The sequence below is a fragment of the Phaethon aethereus genome, assembly GCF_964289735.1.
Source record: "Phaethon aethereus genome assembly, chromosome: 2".
NCBI lineage: Eukaryota > Metazoa > Chordata > Aves > Phaethontiformes > Phaethontidae > Phaethon > Phaethon aethereus.
The window spans coordinates 58,200,258-58,218,337 of record NC_138582.1 but is presented as its reverse complement, the minus strand read 5'-3'; the positions used below and the strand labels follow the sequence as shown (position 1 = coordinate 58,218,337).

The 18,080-nt window shown below is 40.3% G+C and overlaps 1 protein-coding gene across 1 annotated transcript; it reads right to left on the bottom strand.

The window, feature by feature from the left end:
* Window positions 1–525: 525 nt before the first annotated feature.
* NDUFV2 (NADH:ubiquinone oxidoreductase core subunit V2) lies at window positions 526–17,837 on the bottom strand (the record flags this gene model as incomplete). The annotated part of the gene is made up of 8 exons (XM_082014762.1): window positions 526–1,279; window positions 2,160–2,236; window positions 3,122–3,231; window positions 5,572–5,740; window positions 7,351–7,467; window positions 7,556–7,618; window positions 15,633–15,698; window positions 17,796–17,837. 8 exons carry the CDS (start codon window positions 17,835–17,837, stop codon window positions 1,186–1,188), a joined length of 738 nt encoding a protein of 245 aa, XP_081870888.1. The 3' UTR covers window positions 526–1,185.
* Window positions 17,838–18,080: the final 243 nt, after the last annotated feature.

Genomic DNA, 18,080 nt, shown 5'->3' with positions numbered 1-18,080 from the left:
CACAGAGCTTACTGAAATAAAGGTGGGGCACAGAGAGTATGAGAGAGTCATTATGCAGGGAAAGCTGTAGATACAAAATTTGATTCCAAGGAAGGAGAATAGTTTAGGTAAGTACTATTAATTAGAGTATCAAAACAAACTATAATACAGAATAAGTAATACAGTTAAGCTCCATCTGTTACATTAATTGTAGTAAGAATGTAAGTTCCACAGCAGATTTTAGAAGAGGCAGACACAACATGGTCTCAGGTGAGACAGACATCTTCATATTTCCTAATTCACATTGAAATATATATGTGTGTATATATATATAAAAAGCATTTGCCAGATTTTAAAAGCATATGTATTAAGTGTCAATATGCAGTCTATTTTTTAAAAAATTATCTTCAACTTTTTTTATATTGGGAGAAATACCTCAATTTCACACAGATTAATTCTGAGAAGTAGCTGATAAATAGCAGTAAGGTCAAAGAAAGATCTGCGAATCAGATAACTAGCTTCATGTATTAAACTGTTCTGGTGTATTCTGTCTTTCCCCAGCTGCATACCTTTGCTGTATTAAATAAGTTTGTACAGGAAGTGGTTTCTTGTTGTTGTTTGTTCGTAGAGTACTACTGGTATTTGGGGTTTTTTGGTAACATGATAAAAAGATAATTTTCACATTTTTCCTGGTCACTGCATGATGGTAAGAACTAGACTTGAGAAGAACCACTTCTTACTGAACCTACCAGGTTTTTTTAATTTTATTTTTTAACCACAGCACAGCTTGGATCACCTTTCCTGTTTGTGTTTTTTTGTTTCTATATTGCAATTAAAAGTAACATGTGATGAAGTTTGGTCAGATAATCTTTCACTTTGTTTCCTTGTGCCTTGGCCAGACTTGTAATTTAGTCAATTTTGCTGCTTCTCTAATTTCTAAAGTTGAAAAGAATTTTCAGTGATGGATCAAAAGATGCAACTTTCACATCAGTGATTTTAAGTGGTGTCTTTCAGTGAGTCACTTTACAAAACCACTTTTGTTATAATCTTAAATTATGATTCTGCTTTGCAGTAGTTAAAAGCATGGTAAGGTAGATATTCTAACTTGTTTTCATTTTTTAAAAAAGCATTAGAACGTACATCATTTTACTGAGATTAAAGTTACTTTATTATTTTCAGACAGTTCATCTTACGTTACAAAAATCCTTAGAGGTCCGCTCGAACTCCAAAACCTGGTCCTTTGGGTGGTTCAGTCAGAGAAGTAAGGCCACCAGCTGGCTCACAAGAAAAACGTCCACTCCTGAAAAATGAAAGCAGTTTTATTCATTGCAGGTATTGTTACCACCTCAGATACTGTTTAATCATTGGATAGAAGGCAGTTACATATCTGACTTAAGGCTGAAGCGACCTTTTCTTTTGCTTTTGTTCTTCCTATTCATCCTTCAGAAATGTGATGCTACTCTTAAACGGATTCCAAATTCAAACAGTGACAAATAGTTTCATAACCAAAATGCAAGATAGGACTGCTAGTTTTCATTTATTTATAGGTCAGGCAGACAAAAATTGTTAATCCCATTAATACCAAAGGCAGTATCCAATTGTATCAGTCATACCTTTGTTAAAAGATGATTCCCTGGGTTTGGAAACTGGTTTAAGATTTTTTTTTTTTTTAATACAAGAACATCATTATAGAAACAACAGGAATAGGTAGCAGACCCAAGTCAAATTTATTCCTGCATTCACACAAATATATGTGTACTTGGGAAATAACAAATAAGTTCAGAAATAATAACCCTTTCACAAACTTAAAATCTTTCTGTTTTTTGTCAGGAAAAAAAGAAAAACCCAAACAACCAACAGGCATTTGTTGATTTACATGATCTAGGAAAAAAAAATCCAACAGGTGATAACATTCCCCTATTAGATAATAACCCAAATGAGAATTGACATTTTCACATTTTATGCTCTTCTAGTCAGCAGTCAAGAACATGACAAATTCTCTCCTCAGTTCTTTCCAGTTCTTTTTGGCTTTGAATATATAGAAAGGCACTGAATGCATGCCATTCTGTTCAGTAAATTAATTAATGCTTTTTAGCTGTAGGTTGTGAACTCAAATCACTGGAACAGGAAATTAGTTTCTCTAAAGGATCAGCCTTCAAGTAGTTGCAAATATAGCATACCTAGGGCCAGGCTTGGGAACTTTGCCAGCCTTTAGCTCGTCAATTATATTTTCAATATCTTTGGGTGTCAAATCTTCCTGTAAAAAGAAAAAAGATCAGATCATTGAAAAAATGGAAGGAGTCAGCAATTTGCAGCATTCAAAATTCATCAGATAGTGGTTCTCTTAGGTGTGACCCTAGCATAGGTAATTTTGATCTTGTCCATTAACACACATACTGGTTCAAAGAATTAGGAAAATTAAAAAGCCTACTGTCATTTTAATGTTAAAATTTTTATTTTACACACAGCTGCAGAAATTTTGTTCAAACTAACAATGTTTATGTGTGTCACCTGTAATGTGGGTTTGTGTTTCTGCCTCCTTGGTATATTAGTGAGCTGCATCTCTGCATACCTACTATATGCATGCCATTGCACACACTGCAAAACGCTGTCAGCTGTGACAAAAAAAAAGTTGTGGGTACCATTCAAGAGAACAGTTCTTAAAAAATTAATCAGACTGTAATAACAAACCACAATATTTTAAAAGTAAGGTTTTTTTGGAAAGCTGGGTACAGTCAATATACTAATTCCTTTGGTCGGACAGAATCCAAGGGAGCCATAATTCAGAAGTCTAAAGTGCTAAGTCAGTCCATACTTTCCAAGAGACTGCTTTAAAGTGCTTTTAAAAGCTTATGAAATACCCATTAATTAAGTTCCAGATTTATGGGCAGACTGTCACAAAAATGCATCAGCCCACTTGTATAAACTAAGACAGTAAGTGAAAGGAAAAATACACAGATACACTGTAATACAGATCGAGTGTTCTAGGAAGAGGCCAAGAAACTAAAAGATGCTCTAGGTTATAAACTGTCCCTGCCAATAGGAATTTGAAGTAACTGATCAAAACTTTAGAATCTGAAACAAGTGAAAATACAGGTAACAGAAAGAAATTTAATCTTTTAAAGGGGAATGTAATACTTACATAGTAATTGTCATTTATTTGTACCATCGGTGCATTTACACAAGCACCTAAACATTCCACTTCTATCAACGTGAAGAGTTTATCAGGTGTTGTTTCCCCAACTTTTATACCTAAACCAATAAAGAATATTAGGTTCAGGAATGGTTATGAATAAGAATAAAGCATGACTTTAAGTATTCCATAGTCTTCTCATTACTTGTATTTGGGCCTTGAAAACATTTGCATAGTTAAATGCTCTTAAAGGAGTCTAAAATGTTTCCATTAAACAAGAGATTCTGATAACTGTGAACTCAGTCTTTGGATACATTTTTGAGATGTCATTTACAGGTTTATAGGTATGATTTGTTGAAAAATAACCATGAAATGACAGTTCTAAGAAACAGAACAGCTCTACTTGGGAACATTTTTAGTAATCAATACAATGGAATGGAAAAAATAGGGAAAACATGGCTTTCATGTGCTAATGTTAATATACAGTGTTGAGTACTGAATTCCCAAATAAATCAAGATCCAAGCATTAACATTGTTAGCTACAAATTCATAAACCAACTTCCAGGTTTATCCACAAAGGCTTATCTCCTGAACAACTCTCTACCCATACTTAGCTTCCATGACACATTATTGTTCTAGTGATAAGAGATACAGACTTTTCCCCAGAGGGCAGGTTAGCCAAAATAACATCTCAGAGCCTGATCTCAACAAAATACTCCATGGAAGGAAGAATGCTGAAAAGCAGCTTGCCTCCATAGTTACGAGGGGAAAAAAACTAACAGAAGCCTAAGCACGGCCTGTGTCTCAGTAGGAGCTACACAATCATCTTTAATGCTTTGATTTCTCAAGCTAAGAGTTTCAGTTAAAATGAAGCTAACTTTGCAGTAACAAACCAAGATAAATTTCATCTAAATACCCCTCTTCCCAGACAACAGAATGTATCAAATGCAAGAGAAGAGCTGCAGAATAGCTACTTATTATCACAGTGGTTTTTAGGAAACGTCAGCACCACTTGTGACTTCATAGAAGGGGAAGAGTTGTTAGTTGCTGATCTTACCCTCTCTTCTCTCCATAACCACCCAACAAGCAGGGAAATAAAAAAACAAACACACCCACACAACAAAACCCATGGGTTCTCCTTACATCTTACATGATGCAACACTCTCAGTTGACGTTTTCCATGGAGAATTCATATGTTGACATTATGTTTGCCATCCAGAGGACCTTAACAGGCTAGAAAGGTGGTCCTATGCAAACCTCATGAGGTTCAACAAGGCCAAGTACAAGGTCCTGCACCTGGGTGAGGGCAATCCCAAACACGGATTTTCTGAGAGCAGCCCTGCCGAGGACTTGGGGGTACTGGTGGATGAAAAGCTGGACATGAGCCAGCAATGTGCACTCGCAGCCCAGAAAGCCAACCATATCCTGGGCTGCATCCAAAGCAGGGTGGCCAGCAGGTTGAGGGAGGGGATTCTGCCCCTCTGCTCCGCCCTGGTGAGACCCCACCTGGAGTCCTGTGTCCAGCTCTGGAGCCCTCAGCACAGGAAAGACATGAACCTGTTGGAGAGGGTCCAGAGGAGGCCAGAAAAATGATCAGAGGGCTGGAACACCTCTCCTGTGAGGACAGGCGGAGAGAGTTGGGGTTGTTCAGCCTGGAGAAGAGAAGGCTCTGGGGAGAACTTACAGGGGACTTCCAGTACTTAAAAGGGGCCCAAAGGAAAGATGGCAGCGACTCATATCAGGGAACATAGTGATAGGACAAGGCGTAATGGTTTTAAACTGAAAGAGGGTATATTTAGATTAGATATTATCAAGAAATTCTTTACTGTGAGGGTGGTGAAACAGTGGAACAGGTTGCCTAGAGAAGTTGCAGATGCCCCATCCCTGGAAGTGTTCAAGGCCAGGTTGGACAGAGCGTTGAGCAACCTGATGTAGTGGAAAGTGTCCCTGCAGGGGAACAGGGGGGTTGGAACTAGATGATGTTTAAGGTCCCTTCCAACTCAAACCATTCTGTGATTCTATCGTCTTAAGTAAAAACAAACAAAAAAAACCACACACAAAAAAAAACCTCGCAAAAAACTTTCATATAGTATATACCTTAAAAATCTTATTTTGCATATAAAAAAGTACCATAGCATTCAGAGTCCTCTCCTATATGTAAGATAGGGCTTACTTTCTCAGTCTAAGGGTCATATTAGAATAATGCATTTCCTAGCAAATTGCCTTTAAAACCACTAAACCGCACTCCAGTGGCCTCTTCTGCTCTACTGTACTGAATTCTTTAAAGAATAAATGCCAAATCTGAAATTTGAAGTGTTTAGTGCCTGTTCTGCAATGATTTCACTCTGTATTTTCCATACTATTGCTCTGCCCCCACCGTATGAAAAATTTTACTTCAGTATCATTAAATGAAGGTAAAAAAAAATTTCTAGGAAGCGTGTTACAAATTTGTGTCATACCAAGTTTCTTCTTAATGGCTTCTAAAATACTATCAGAGTCTCGCAGCATGCAAGGCGTGGTAGTGCAGACCTGAATATGGTACTTCCCAACAGGTTTGCGATTATACATCGTATAGAAGGTTGCTACTTCATACACTCTCATGGGAGGCATTTCTAAAATTTCAGCAACCTGTAACAAGGGGAAAACAGACACTACATTCAATTCTTAGAGGGCATCAGTAAAGGCATTTAACAAACCATTTCAATAAAGTCCCTCTGTCTGCACTAATAGGTAAGTAAGAGGGACAGGAGGGGATGGGTATCAAAGTATAGCTGCATTCAAGTGCCAAGACAGGACACCCCCCAGTTACGCTGACTGGAGTCACCGCGCTCAAGCACAAACTCCACGGAGCCATGGATTAGCACAGTGAGGAGCTCAAGTCAATTCCCTCCAGCATCGAGTGTCATACACAAGCTAGCTGCAAGGAGTCAGCTGGGTTCCAGCTTCCGTTGTTGGCTCCAGCTCATACTGCACTTCTGCTCTTTTGCTGCAGAAATGAACAAAATTGCACACATCCGCCCACACTGACCCACGTAGGCCTTTTGGCAAGGGAATACTTCTAGGCTGGTACTACGCTCGCCTGAATCAGATACAACAGGTCTGTCTCAGGTTCTGTGACACACCAGGGCTGGCCTTAGAAGCACCATGGCTACGTCTGCAGATTGGCATCACAGCTAATAATAGGGAGCGGAGCACAATGTCCATGCAGCCAGTTCTGGTGTAAGTATCCCTGACCTCATTAACCGGGAACCCTGTCCAACTGCTCAGGTTGAGAACTGGCTCTGTTTTCAAAAGCCTGACTGTTTTATGCTCCAGTCTCTAAAGCAAGCAAGTAACAAACCACAGAAAAATATTTGTTCACTTAAAAATCTTAAGATCATTTTAAACATAGTATCAATCCAAAACTTAGAGTAAATAAACAAAAACAATTTTCTGATTCAATATTAATGGTGATTTGAGGCTTTATGCTACACTGTAGAAACAGTAGCAGACTTAAGTTGTCCTTCTGTAAATGTGCACTTTAACTCCTTCAGTAATTTCTGTAACGCTCACAGTCCTCACTTAGTGTACCTTGATCGAATTTAAAACCAATGATATGCCAGACTGTAACACAAAATAGGGTGGATTTATTCATATGAATATAAACCAAAATTTTTTATTTCTTGGTATTTGATTACTGTCGTGCAACCTACCACTTCAGAGCAGTGTAGTTGCTTGCTTGCTTATTTTGAAACAATTTTAATAATTTGAAAGTCTTCCAGGCACTTGCTGTGAGGCATTATAAAATGCTCATGACACATACGACACTAACGCTGCTTTGCAGAAGTCTTTACAGGCCGAGAGATTAAGTACAATCCTGGCAATGTGTGTAGTGCCACTAATCTGAGAGGAGAAAAACTCCACGTCGTTATCTCTTTTCTTTCCCCAAATTCAGCAGCAAACAAAATTTTCCAAGTTACTGTTCCTACTTCCAGGATGATTCTGGGAAAAGAGCCTATCTAAATAAGGCTCATGTAATTTTGTTTTGTTCTATCTGTATTTTCTAGCACTGGGCAAACATTATGTAAACAACAGAGCCCAGAGTTCCCTGGGTTAGTTTTCCCTTTTCTTTTTTAAAATGTAGTCTCTCTGGGAATTCTCACAATTCTGTGCCACATGTACGCATTGATAAATATTCTAGTAAGATATTTAAAGACAACAGTAAAATTATGCTTGAAAGATAATTAAGTACTAAATACCTTATTCATAGCCGATATGGGCAACCATCCATGCTGTCTTTGGGCCAAATCTAGTACTGCCATGACAGCTGCAGACTTGTGTCCCCCTGGGTAGTTGTTTATGATTGCTTCTATTCGCTTTTTAAAGGGAAAGAGGGGGGAAAAAAAAAAATCAGTACTGATCTGAAGACAATGTCTGTGGATTTCACTCTTTTTGTCTGCGTACCTTTTGGTTTTCAGGTGTGAACTCAAATGGAGTATCTGGATTATTTTCAGGACTATCTCTGTGCTTCAGGAAAAGAAAAAGAAAACACGTAAAAATAGGGTTGTCAGAAAATTATTGAGGACAGATTTACTGTTGTAAAATATCTTCTCATTAGACAGTTACAGTTGAGTTGCTTGAATAAAACCAATATATTCCAGATAAACCTCATAGTACTCAATCATAAATGATTAAATATCTCTGGGAAGGTTAGAAAAATATTGATAATTATTTCGTCACTCTTAATGACTTGTTCCTATTATTTCCTAGTCAAAAAATCATTTCTTGAGGAATATGGTGTTACTATAAAAATATACTTTTTTTAACACAATACAGTTTGGCAATTTTGTTCAAATTCATCACAGGTAGATTAAGAGTCCTCTGGTTCATACCTTAATAAACAACAAGGGACTAAACCAACATTTTTTCTTTTTCCCATGAGACATTAACTGTAAAAACTTTAAAATTCATCAAGAAGCTTGCTATGTAACTAAACTGATTGCACATTCAAACACACATTATTAACCCATTTTAACATATTCTTTTGATTTGTAATGGATTTCAACATTTTAATTTTAGATACAATTCTGAAGCAGAATTTTGAATAATAAGGTATTCTATCATTATTAATGTGGTCTTCTAGGGAAACATCAAATTGAAATTAGTTCTTCTATCTTCAGAAGAACAAATTTGGAAGTCTTGAAGAAAGTTAGATATTCCTATAATAAAATCTTAGTTCTGGCAAAAATCCTTACCCACCAGAAAAACTTCTGGCACAGAATTTTTAGTTATCTCTAAGCAGCTCATTATGGTATCCTTGAAATACTCATAGCTAAGTTTCATTCCAAACTTTATTCAGTTTTCAAATAGAAAGTTTCAAATTAAATTGAAAGTTTGGGGAAAAATGCAAGCTATACTCGAGGCTTGATGTTAACAGTAATCCACAAGCAGCTAATAATAAAAGCTTTAAAAGTATATGAAGGAGAAAGAAACCCACTCCACTAACTTTCACTTTGATCATTTTTTCAAGTAACCTAGGGTGATTTTGCAGTTTCCATGCTGCGTTCTTATTAAGCAGCGAAGGACTTAATGAAAAAAATCTTAACTCTGCCAGATACTCACATGCTCAAAGACTGTCATCAGTGCAGAACATAAAGTAAGTATGGTCCATACATATTTCTAGACTTAGAAGTTTTAATAAGGAAATACCAAAAGGCCAAATACTTAACTTCAATTATGTCTGTTGGTCTAGCAAGAGATTCACTTTGCTTATCATGTCTATATCCTGGAGCAGACACTATCACTGCCACCATCAATTGAAAAGCATGTACCCCTGGCATGGTTCCAAGTCAAATGTAAGACTGCAGTCCATATATACTTCTCCACCAAGGATGACCTTCTCCTAATAACAGGGTTTACAGAAAGATAACGGATTCCCTTTGAACACGCTAGTATTTTACTAAGTATGAATTTATTGCTTATTGCATGTTCTACAACAAAACATAAAACAGCTTTTAGGAACACAACTGCCACCATTTCAGACTAATCCTTCCAGATAAAGGATTTGATTCCTCATATGTAGTGTTGGTTAGGGTTTTTTACCAATTTTAATGAAAGTTCTCAAAAAGAGGCTGATGGAGGAAAAACTGATTGGAAATACCATGCAGCTTTTAATTTTTTTCCCCTTACAGACCTGTTCTATGTCTTAGCTGCACAGATCAAATCCATGATTCATGTTAAATATTTCCATAATGTAACTTTTCCTTCTCAAATCCACATGCCTATTTTATTTCAGGCTGCTATTTTGCCTTCCATAGCTATTTGATACAGTCACAATTGTACTTGATCTCAACTTCTTTTGTAAATAAGTATATTTGATTTATTAAAATCTCCCTCTGCCTAGAAAAGCTGTTCTTTTCAGTGTATCCTCTCTAAACTGATATCCTTGCACACCCTACATGTGAAGAGGAATATTTAATAAAGACTTCATATCTGAAGCTACAGTTTACCACACAGTTGGTTCTGTGCAGAAAGGCTCCAAGATACCTTTTAATGGCTACAGCACAGGTGAACTCTAAATAAGATCATGTCACTTTTTTTTGTTTTCCATTTTCCTAAATGGGCTTCATCTAATTCTGTGCTGTGGAGAGTTTGATAGTTTTCATCAAGAGCTTACAGAGTTCTAGGCCTACTGAGCTGTCAGGAATTTGTCAATCACATGTTCCCTATTATTCCATTTGTCTGACAGTGCACCATTTATCTGAGACTTACATGAGCTGATTTGCTCCTAAATAATATTGGTGCATTTCAGCCTTTTTTTAGGATACAGATTCTGCAGAACAAGATGAGAATTAAGGACACAGTATTGGAAGGAATACTGTATAAAATCACAGAACAGTTGAGGTTGGAAGGGTTCTCTGGAGGTCATCTGGGCCAAACCCCCTGCTCAAGCAGGGCCACCCAGAGCTGGTTGCCCAGGACCATGTCCAGATGGCTTCTTCTGAGTATCTCCAAGGTGAGAGACTCCACAACCTCCCAGGGGAACCTGTGCCAGGTGCTTGGTCACCCTCACAGTAAAAAAAAAAAAAAAAAAAAAGAAAAGAAAAAAGAGAGAGAGTTCCCCGATGTTCTCTGAGGCTCCTTGCCTTTGGTCCTGTCACTGGGCACCACTGAAAAGAGCCTGGCTCGGTCCTCTTTGCACCCTCCCTTCAGGTATTTATAGACATTGATAAGATCTCCCCTCCCCAACCTTCTCTTAACAGTCCCAGCTCTCTCAGCCTTTCCTTATGTAGGAGATGCTCATAAAAAGAAACCAATATATCAAGGCTTCCTCCATACACAAACTAAGTACAAACAATTATGTCTGTACCAACTACAGCAATTTGTTGAAAAGCAAGGTCCAACTCTACCCTCACATTTTTTCCTAATTCTTTTCTCGAGCTCCCCAATTTCCTGAAATTTTACACAATATGTTTTCATTCCATCCATAACTTGACTGTATCATGTTTGCATTGCAGCATTCTGTCTAACCTACTTAAGCGTGACCAACTGCACTGTGAAGGCCTACCCAAGCCACACTGTCCCCACAGATCACAGTACAGTACAGTACTCTCCCATGGAAGTTACTAAGGCTGCTGAATGTTCATCTCACATTCTTTTTGCTACATCAACCTGGGCCATTTTATCATTCTTTTTCAGTGATCTATTAATCTTTCTTGACACAGAGAATTATTAAAGAGCGCAGAAGAATTACAACAGAATAACTAGAATAATTTAGCTTTCATGTATCCTGCAAAAAAGTTGGCCTGAAACTTGACCTATGCCCTGTTTGGAAACCAGTCCAAAACACTGTACACCAAAATGAGAGAATTGTGTGGCCTGCACAAGAAAAGATGTTTAGAGCAACAACCTGTTAAGAGTCCATTATTAAATCAGCAATGAAAAGAAATGTATTACTTCTCCTCCAAGGGGAAAGAACCCTACATTAACTATTTCAGCAGAACTCAAGATATAAACCTCTCTTCAGAATGGTGAAAGCGCTCTCAGACCCAAGAATTTCACTGATCATCTGCGCAAGTAACTAAAACTATAATATAGCAATTATCTAGCCTTCTATACCAAACCCTCGTACAGCCCTATGACACAGCCCGCATCAGGGCACTTGATGTGTTAAGGAAATTCATTCCTTGCGTTGAAAACCACAAAGCAGAAGAGTTAAGTTTCAGCTGTTAAGGAGGCTAAAGACAGGTAAAAGTCAAAGATAGAGAAGGCATGTTTAAAGAAAGAAAGGTGACTATTGTAAATACAAGTATCTTTGTAATCAGGCCTTCCTTAACCATCAGAAATATGACAGATGTGGAGCAGCTCTCTTAGGTTCTACCTAATCAATCTACCTAGTTTTAAACTTGACATGCTCTGGAAGTGTGATCTAGCTGCCTGTGATGGCACTAGACTGAATTTAATGGTCGGGAAAGTCTCTTCTTGCCTGTTTCAGAATACAAAGGAGTTTCAGTAGAAGTTTTCTTATTTCTGTATGTTTCCGATATCATTTAAGGAAAAACCTTGCATGAAAACAGTTTGCAAAGCAATAAAAGGGCATGCAAATCAGCACTGCCTTTTAATACTAGATTTGAAGACAACCAGGTCCCCTGCCAGGCTGTCCCCTGCTGCTACAAAACAAACACACTGTATACATTTCCTTTCGTCACATACAGATTTCATATATTGAAAGTGCAACAAGAAGCCCCAATATGCTTTGCAAAACAAAACCAAGACACTTGTGTGTAAACTGACATACAAAAACGACCACCCCAACAGGTTAGAGTTACTCCCAGGTAAGCCTACCATTCCTCCACAAGCAGGTTTACACAACCTTTGATACTTCATCTGCCTGTAATATTCCAGAAAACTAAGACTTTTTTTTAATGTTTTTCTTCCTCCCCTAGAGAAATCTGGGGGAAAAAAAGTCCCATTTTCTGATTGTATACAAACACCTAGTGTTGATTAAAATAACTCCGTCAGCTCAACTCAGCAGGAAGAGTTTCTCCTGAAATTTACTGTGTCAAGTCACTTCTGAAATTTGCTCTGAGGGACTTTAGTTATAGTCAGGGCAAACAATTATATACACACACGATGACATCAAACCACCTTCTTCCCATAGCCTTTTACTTCACAGAAGAACAAGTACCACCTATTACAAACACACACACACACACACACACACACACACAAAACAAACCCCCACACAAACAACTTCCTGTGCTCTTTTAGCAAAAATTCTGTTGCAGAATAAAAATGAGTGAACCATAGAAACTTTCAGTTGGAATGGACCTTTTAAGGTCATCTAGTCCAACACCCCTGCAATGAGCAGGGACATCTTCAACTAGAACAGGTTGCTCAGAGCCCCATCCAAGCCTGACCTTGAATGTTTCCAGGGACAGGGCATCTACCACCTCTCTGGGAAACCTCTGCCAATGCTTCACTGTGAAAAATTTTTTCTTTCTACCTACTCTGAATCTACCCGCTTTTGGCTTAAAACCATTACTCCTTGTCCTGTCACAACAGGCCCTGCTAAAAAGCCTGTCTCCATCTTTCTTATAGGCCCCCTTTAAGTACTGGAAGGTTGCAATAAGGTCTCCCCAGAGCCTTCTCTTCTCCAGGCTGAACAACCCCAACTCTCTCCGCCTGTCCTCACAGGAGAGGTGTTCCAGCCCTCTGATCATTTTTCTGGCCCTCCTCTGGACCCTCTCCAACAGGTCCATGTCTTTCCTGTGCTGAGGGCTCCAGAGCTGGACGCAGGACTCCAGGTGGGGTCTCACCAGAGCGAAGCAGAGGGGCAGAATCACCTCGCTTGACCTGCTGGTCATGCTGCTTTGGATGCAGCCCAGGATGTGATTGGCCTTCTGGGCTGTGAGCACACATTGCTGGCTCATGTCCAGCCCTTCATCCACCAGTACCCCCAAGTCCTCGGCAGGGCTGCTCTCAATCCCTTCATCCCCCAGCCTGTATTGATATCAGGGGTTGCCCCAACCCAGGTGCAGGACCCTGCACTTGGCCTTGTTGAACCTCATGAGGTTCACACAGGCCCATTCCTCGAGCTTGTGCAGGTCCCTCTGGGTGGCATCCCGTCCCTCAGGTACATCAACTGCACCACTCAGCTTAGTGTCATCTGCAAACCTGATGAGGGGGCACTCGATCCCACTATGTCATTGATGGAGATATTAAAGAGTACTGGTCCCAATATGGACCCTTGTGTGACACTGCTCATAACTGATCTCCATCTGGATGTTGAGTTGTTGACCACTACCCTCTGGATGCGACCATCCAACCAATTCGTCATCCACTGAACAGTCTACCCACTGAATACACATCTCTCCAATTTAAAGAGAAGGATGTTGTGGGGGACCATGTCAAATGCCCAACAGAAGTCCCACATAGACAACATCCATAGCTTTTCCCTTGTCTACTGATGTGGTCACTCCATCATAGAAGGACACTAGGTTGGTCAGGCAGGACATGCCCTTGGTAAAGCCATGCTGGCTGTCTCATATTCCCTCCCTGCCCTCTATGTGCCTAGAACTTCTAGGAGGATCTGTTCCATGATCTTCCCAGGCACAGAGGTGAGACTGATGGATGGGTAGTTCCCAGGGTCCTTCTTGCTACCATTTTTAAAAATGGGTACAGTATTTCCCTTTTTCCAGTCTCCAGGGACTTCACCTGACTGCCAGGACTTTTCAGATATCACGGAGAGTGGCTTGGCATCTACATCAGCCAGTTCCTTCAGGACTCTGGGATGCATCTCATCAGGTCCCATAGACTTATGTATGTTCAGATTCCTCAGGTAGTCTCAAACCTGATCTTCTCTTACAGTGGGAGAGACTTTGCTCCGCTAGTCCCCACCTTGCAGTCCATCCCCTTGAGAGGTGTGGGAAGAGAGCTTGCCAGCTAAGACTGAGGCATAGAAGTCATCCAGCACCTCAGCCTTCTCCTTATCCATTGTTACCAGTCTGACAGTCTTCGTCATCAAGGGTAGTACGCTTTCTTTGACGTTCCTTTTCTGGCTGACATCCCTGTAGAAGCCGCCCTTATTATTCTTTGCATCCCTTGCCAAGTTCAGCTGCGGCTGCGCCTTCCTGGGGCCTTCCTGACCCCATCCCTACATAACCAGGCAGCATCCCTGTACTCTTCCCAGGATACCTGTCCCTGCTTCCACTGCCTGTGCATTTCCTTCTTGCCCTTCACTTTGCCCATTAGGTCTCCACTCAGCCATGGTGGTCTCTTGCCTTCCCTTCCTGATTTCTTTCTGATGCTATTAAATAAAACAGCTGTATATTACAAATAGTTAACTAAAACATACAACTCTACTTTTCTACTTCCCTTTCTCTGTTTTCGTACTAATCCCTCCAGCAAATAATTTAAACAGTTACATAAACCTTGAAAAATGCCTGGAGAATTTACAAAGCTGTCTAGCTTAATATGCCAGACACCAACATCCATTAGTGTGCCAAAGACACCTCTTGCCTGTCTTCACCAACCTCAAACTACCCTTGAAGTTTCCTAAATTGTCAGCCTACACTGTTTCCTCTGTTCCTTGAATACCAGCTCTCACTCCATAAATCATCAGTGACTGCTCAGGTTTCTGGAAAAGTATACGAAGTATGTACTGTAATCCCATTAACTTCATCTTACGAGAAAAGCTGTACAGACAGCTGCAAAAGGCAACAACAACAATCTGTCCAAAAATGCTGAGCACCTGCTTTCAACAAAGCGGTCAATTCTCTAGTAGTGTTGATTTCTACCAAATGTTGGGAAAATGCCAAATTATCTAGTCTGCAATTCAACAGCTGAATAAAGCTCTGAATGGAGCAGAATGGGACAGAATACACCTCTTGGAGATGCTTCAGGTTCTCTTTGGAGATAGATGGGCAACACATCTACTTTACACATTTAAATTTGAGGGCTTCTTTTTTTTGCAAACACTATTACTATTTATACATATCATGATAATGCCTAATGGTCTCAATTATGAATCATTATGCAACATGCTATATGACACATAATATGAACAAGAACTGCACTTTTCCATTGCTTGTGAACAGGACTACACCTGAACCTAAGGGTAATTCCGCAGCAAATTTTAGAAATCAAGAAATTGAGCCTGCAACAAGTTTTATGAGTTTCAATTGCAAACTCAACTAACTTCAGTTAAAAAAGAAAAAAAAAGAACTGTTTTATAATTAAATAAGTTTAAACAAAATCGCATCTGCAATCACACAGAAATGCTGCTCATATCACCATTGCTATTAATAAACAGGAATTTTTACTACATAAGGAAAGAAACACCAGGCAAAAAAATAAAATAAAAACCTTTTGATACTCCCACCACAACTCTAATAAGAAGTTCTGAAAAAACGTTTCTTTGTACATTCCAGCAGGCTTCTATAGCAAGTTCTGCTCATCACAAGGTTTTAGGCAGATTAAAAAAGCATATGCCAGACTCTTCTTACACATCCCCCTTCCAGTAAGGGAGAAAATTACTTACCACAAATAAGGCTCCTCCACTGGCATTGCACACTGCTGTTCTATGTAAATATCGGATTTGTCTTATCTACAAAGGAAATAAAGTAGATAGTATTAATAGTTAATAATTTCCATACTGCTAGAGACTGCTTTCAGAACCAGCTTGACTTCTATTCTAATTGTAAGCCATTAATTCTACTGACATCAATTTAATTAGATAAATTAAGTCAAGAAGAGAATATTAAGGGCTCTCCCATACTATTAGGGGAGCAATTCTCTTAACTCACCTTGACTATTGCAGACAACATAGAAGTTAAAGGATTTAACTTCAAACAGATAATACTCTGCTGCAGCTTAATCTAAATGCCTTAGATAGTAATTCTCATCAAACATTTAATGCAGAATTTTACAATGTTACTTTGTATTACATCCTTTAAAAAGTTTGCAGAAACTACCATTATTGATCTTCTTCTCTAGTAGGCATTTACATGCTTCTTCAGCTTTCCTCTAACTGAACAGTGAGATCAGGCGTAAGAGAACAAAGTTAAGACCCTGAAATATCAACAGAACCCAAGAGCCACATGCAAGTTGTGTTCAGCCATTCTCTGTAGTCTCTGTCTGGATCAGCCATGCAGAAACATACCAAGATCATGCTAGATTATGGCCAGTATTACTAAAATAATTTGATACTACCTTGTCATAAGCAAACATTCTACAAAAAATAATTTTATATCAATTTTATATTAATTTGTACATTGAACTCTAGACCAATTTTGAGAGTCTTAAAGTAAGAGAAGTATAGCATATTAAAAACCCCAAATCCCCCCTTAACCACTTAATGTCTGTTACTGTATAAAGTTTGTGGGAATTCAAGTGGATTAGCATCGAACTAGCAAAAATACAGGCATGAGGTCAGATCTGAAATCCAAGCCTAAGTACCAGGGAACTACAGCCCCTGCTCTTCCGTAAGAGCAACCTAGTCAGCTCAATCTTTTCAGCAGCAGATCATGTAGTTTCACCTGCAGTGTAGTTTCACATGATGGCTGTAGTCTCTCCCTGTCATATGATTAGTCCTTCCAGGAAGCACTGGATTTACTAGGCACTTGTGCGTATTATGTAGTATGCATCCATTTCCTCTTTGCTCTCCACTTCTGGCTCATCTGCAGCAGCCAGAAAAGCAATTCATCTCCTGCCATTCTGTCAGAGGCCAAAATGAACACTGGGATACATGGATAACAATATGGACTGCAGATCCTTCCCAAGCGCCACCTTTTCCAGGAGGCTCTCAGTCTATTGTCTTTATCAACTGACACGAAGCACATCAAATGGACTGCTCTGGCACACCAATTTGAGTGTTCTCAGTGCACCAGAGAACATGTAAAATTCAGACAAAAGATTAAAAGTGTAAGTACTGCATGCAAATGCAATGTAAATTCTGCAGACAATGCTGAAAAAAGCATATAAATAAGGATTTGATGCTCTGGTATAAATCCTACCAAATGCTAAGTAAATATAGCATATATGCAGTTTTGGCTCTGAAGGGACCACCACGACGTTATAATCTTCAGGTTTCTAATTGTAAGAGGCAGTCTCCTACCGAAAGATGCACTTCAGATGAAAACCCTTTATTCTAACCAAAGACACTTCATCGTTTCCGAGAACCAAAGCCTGTACATTTCAGACTTTAAGAAGAAATCGGACGAGACCCTATTTTCTGCACTAGCCTAAAGAATTTCTATTAGTGCAAAGAGTTGACTCAGGACTGAAAAACTAAGAGGCTTCCTTCCAATGGTTGGTCTTACACACATGGACAAGTCAGAAACTTTATTTCCACTTGGGAAGCTTCCCAATAAACCTATGATAAGCCCCAAGCAGCTACTGCTGGAGCCTTTTTCACCTGATGCAGGCAGCGCAACTCTAGAGCCGCTCAGGTAACGCCGGCAGGCCCTGGGGCCCCGTGGACAACGGAGAGACCCGCCAGCGACGCCCTTCCACCGGCTGTGCCGGGCCCTTCTTCCCCGAGGCCGTGCCCCGCCGCCTGCGAGGGCAGCAGCGACCTCCCACCCCCGTCCCCGCCGCGGCCTCCCTCCTCTCCCGCGGCCTCCTCCAGCCGACCGGGCGCCCTGTCCCGGCCGCCGGGGCGGGGACAGACGTGTCGCCTCCGCAGCGGCGGCCTCCCCCTTACCGAGCATGCAGCCGCAGCTCGCAGGGAAGCACACAGGAACATGGCGCCGACGGCAAAAGCGGCGACCCCCGCCTTCCCCCTTCCCTCTCCTTGAAGCCGACGCTCGCCCTCCGCGCAGCGGGCAAGGAGACCCCGCCCCGCGCATGCGCCGGCGATGCCCGGCTGCGCGCGCGCACCCGCCGGCCGGACGCAGGCCGCGGCGGGAGGGACGTTGGCTGAGGTCGCGCGTGTGCTGGCGCGCGGCTGGCCGTTAACCGTTCGCGGGTGGGTATTAGTGCGTGGCGG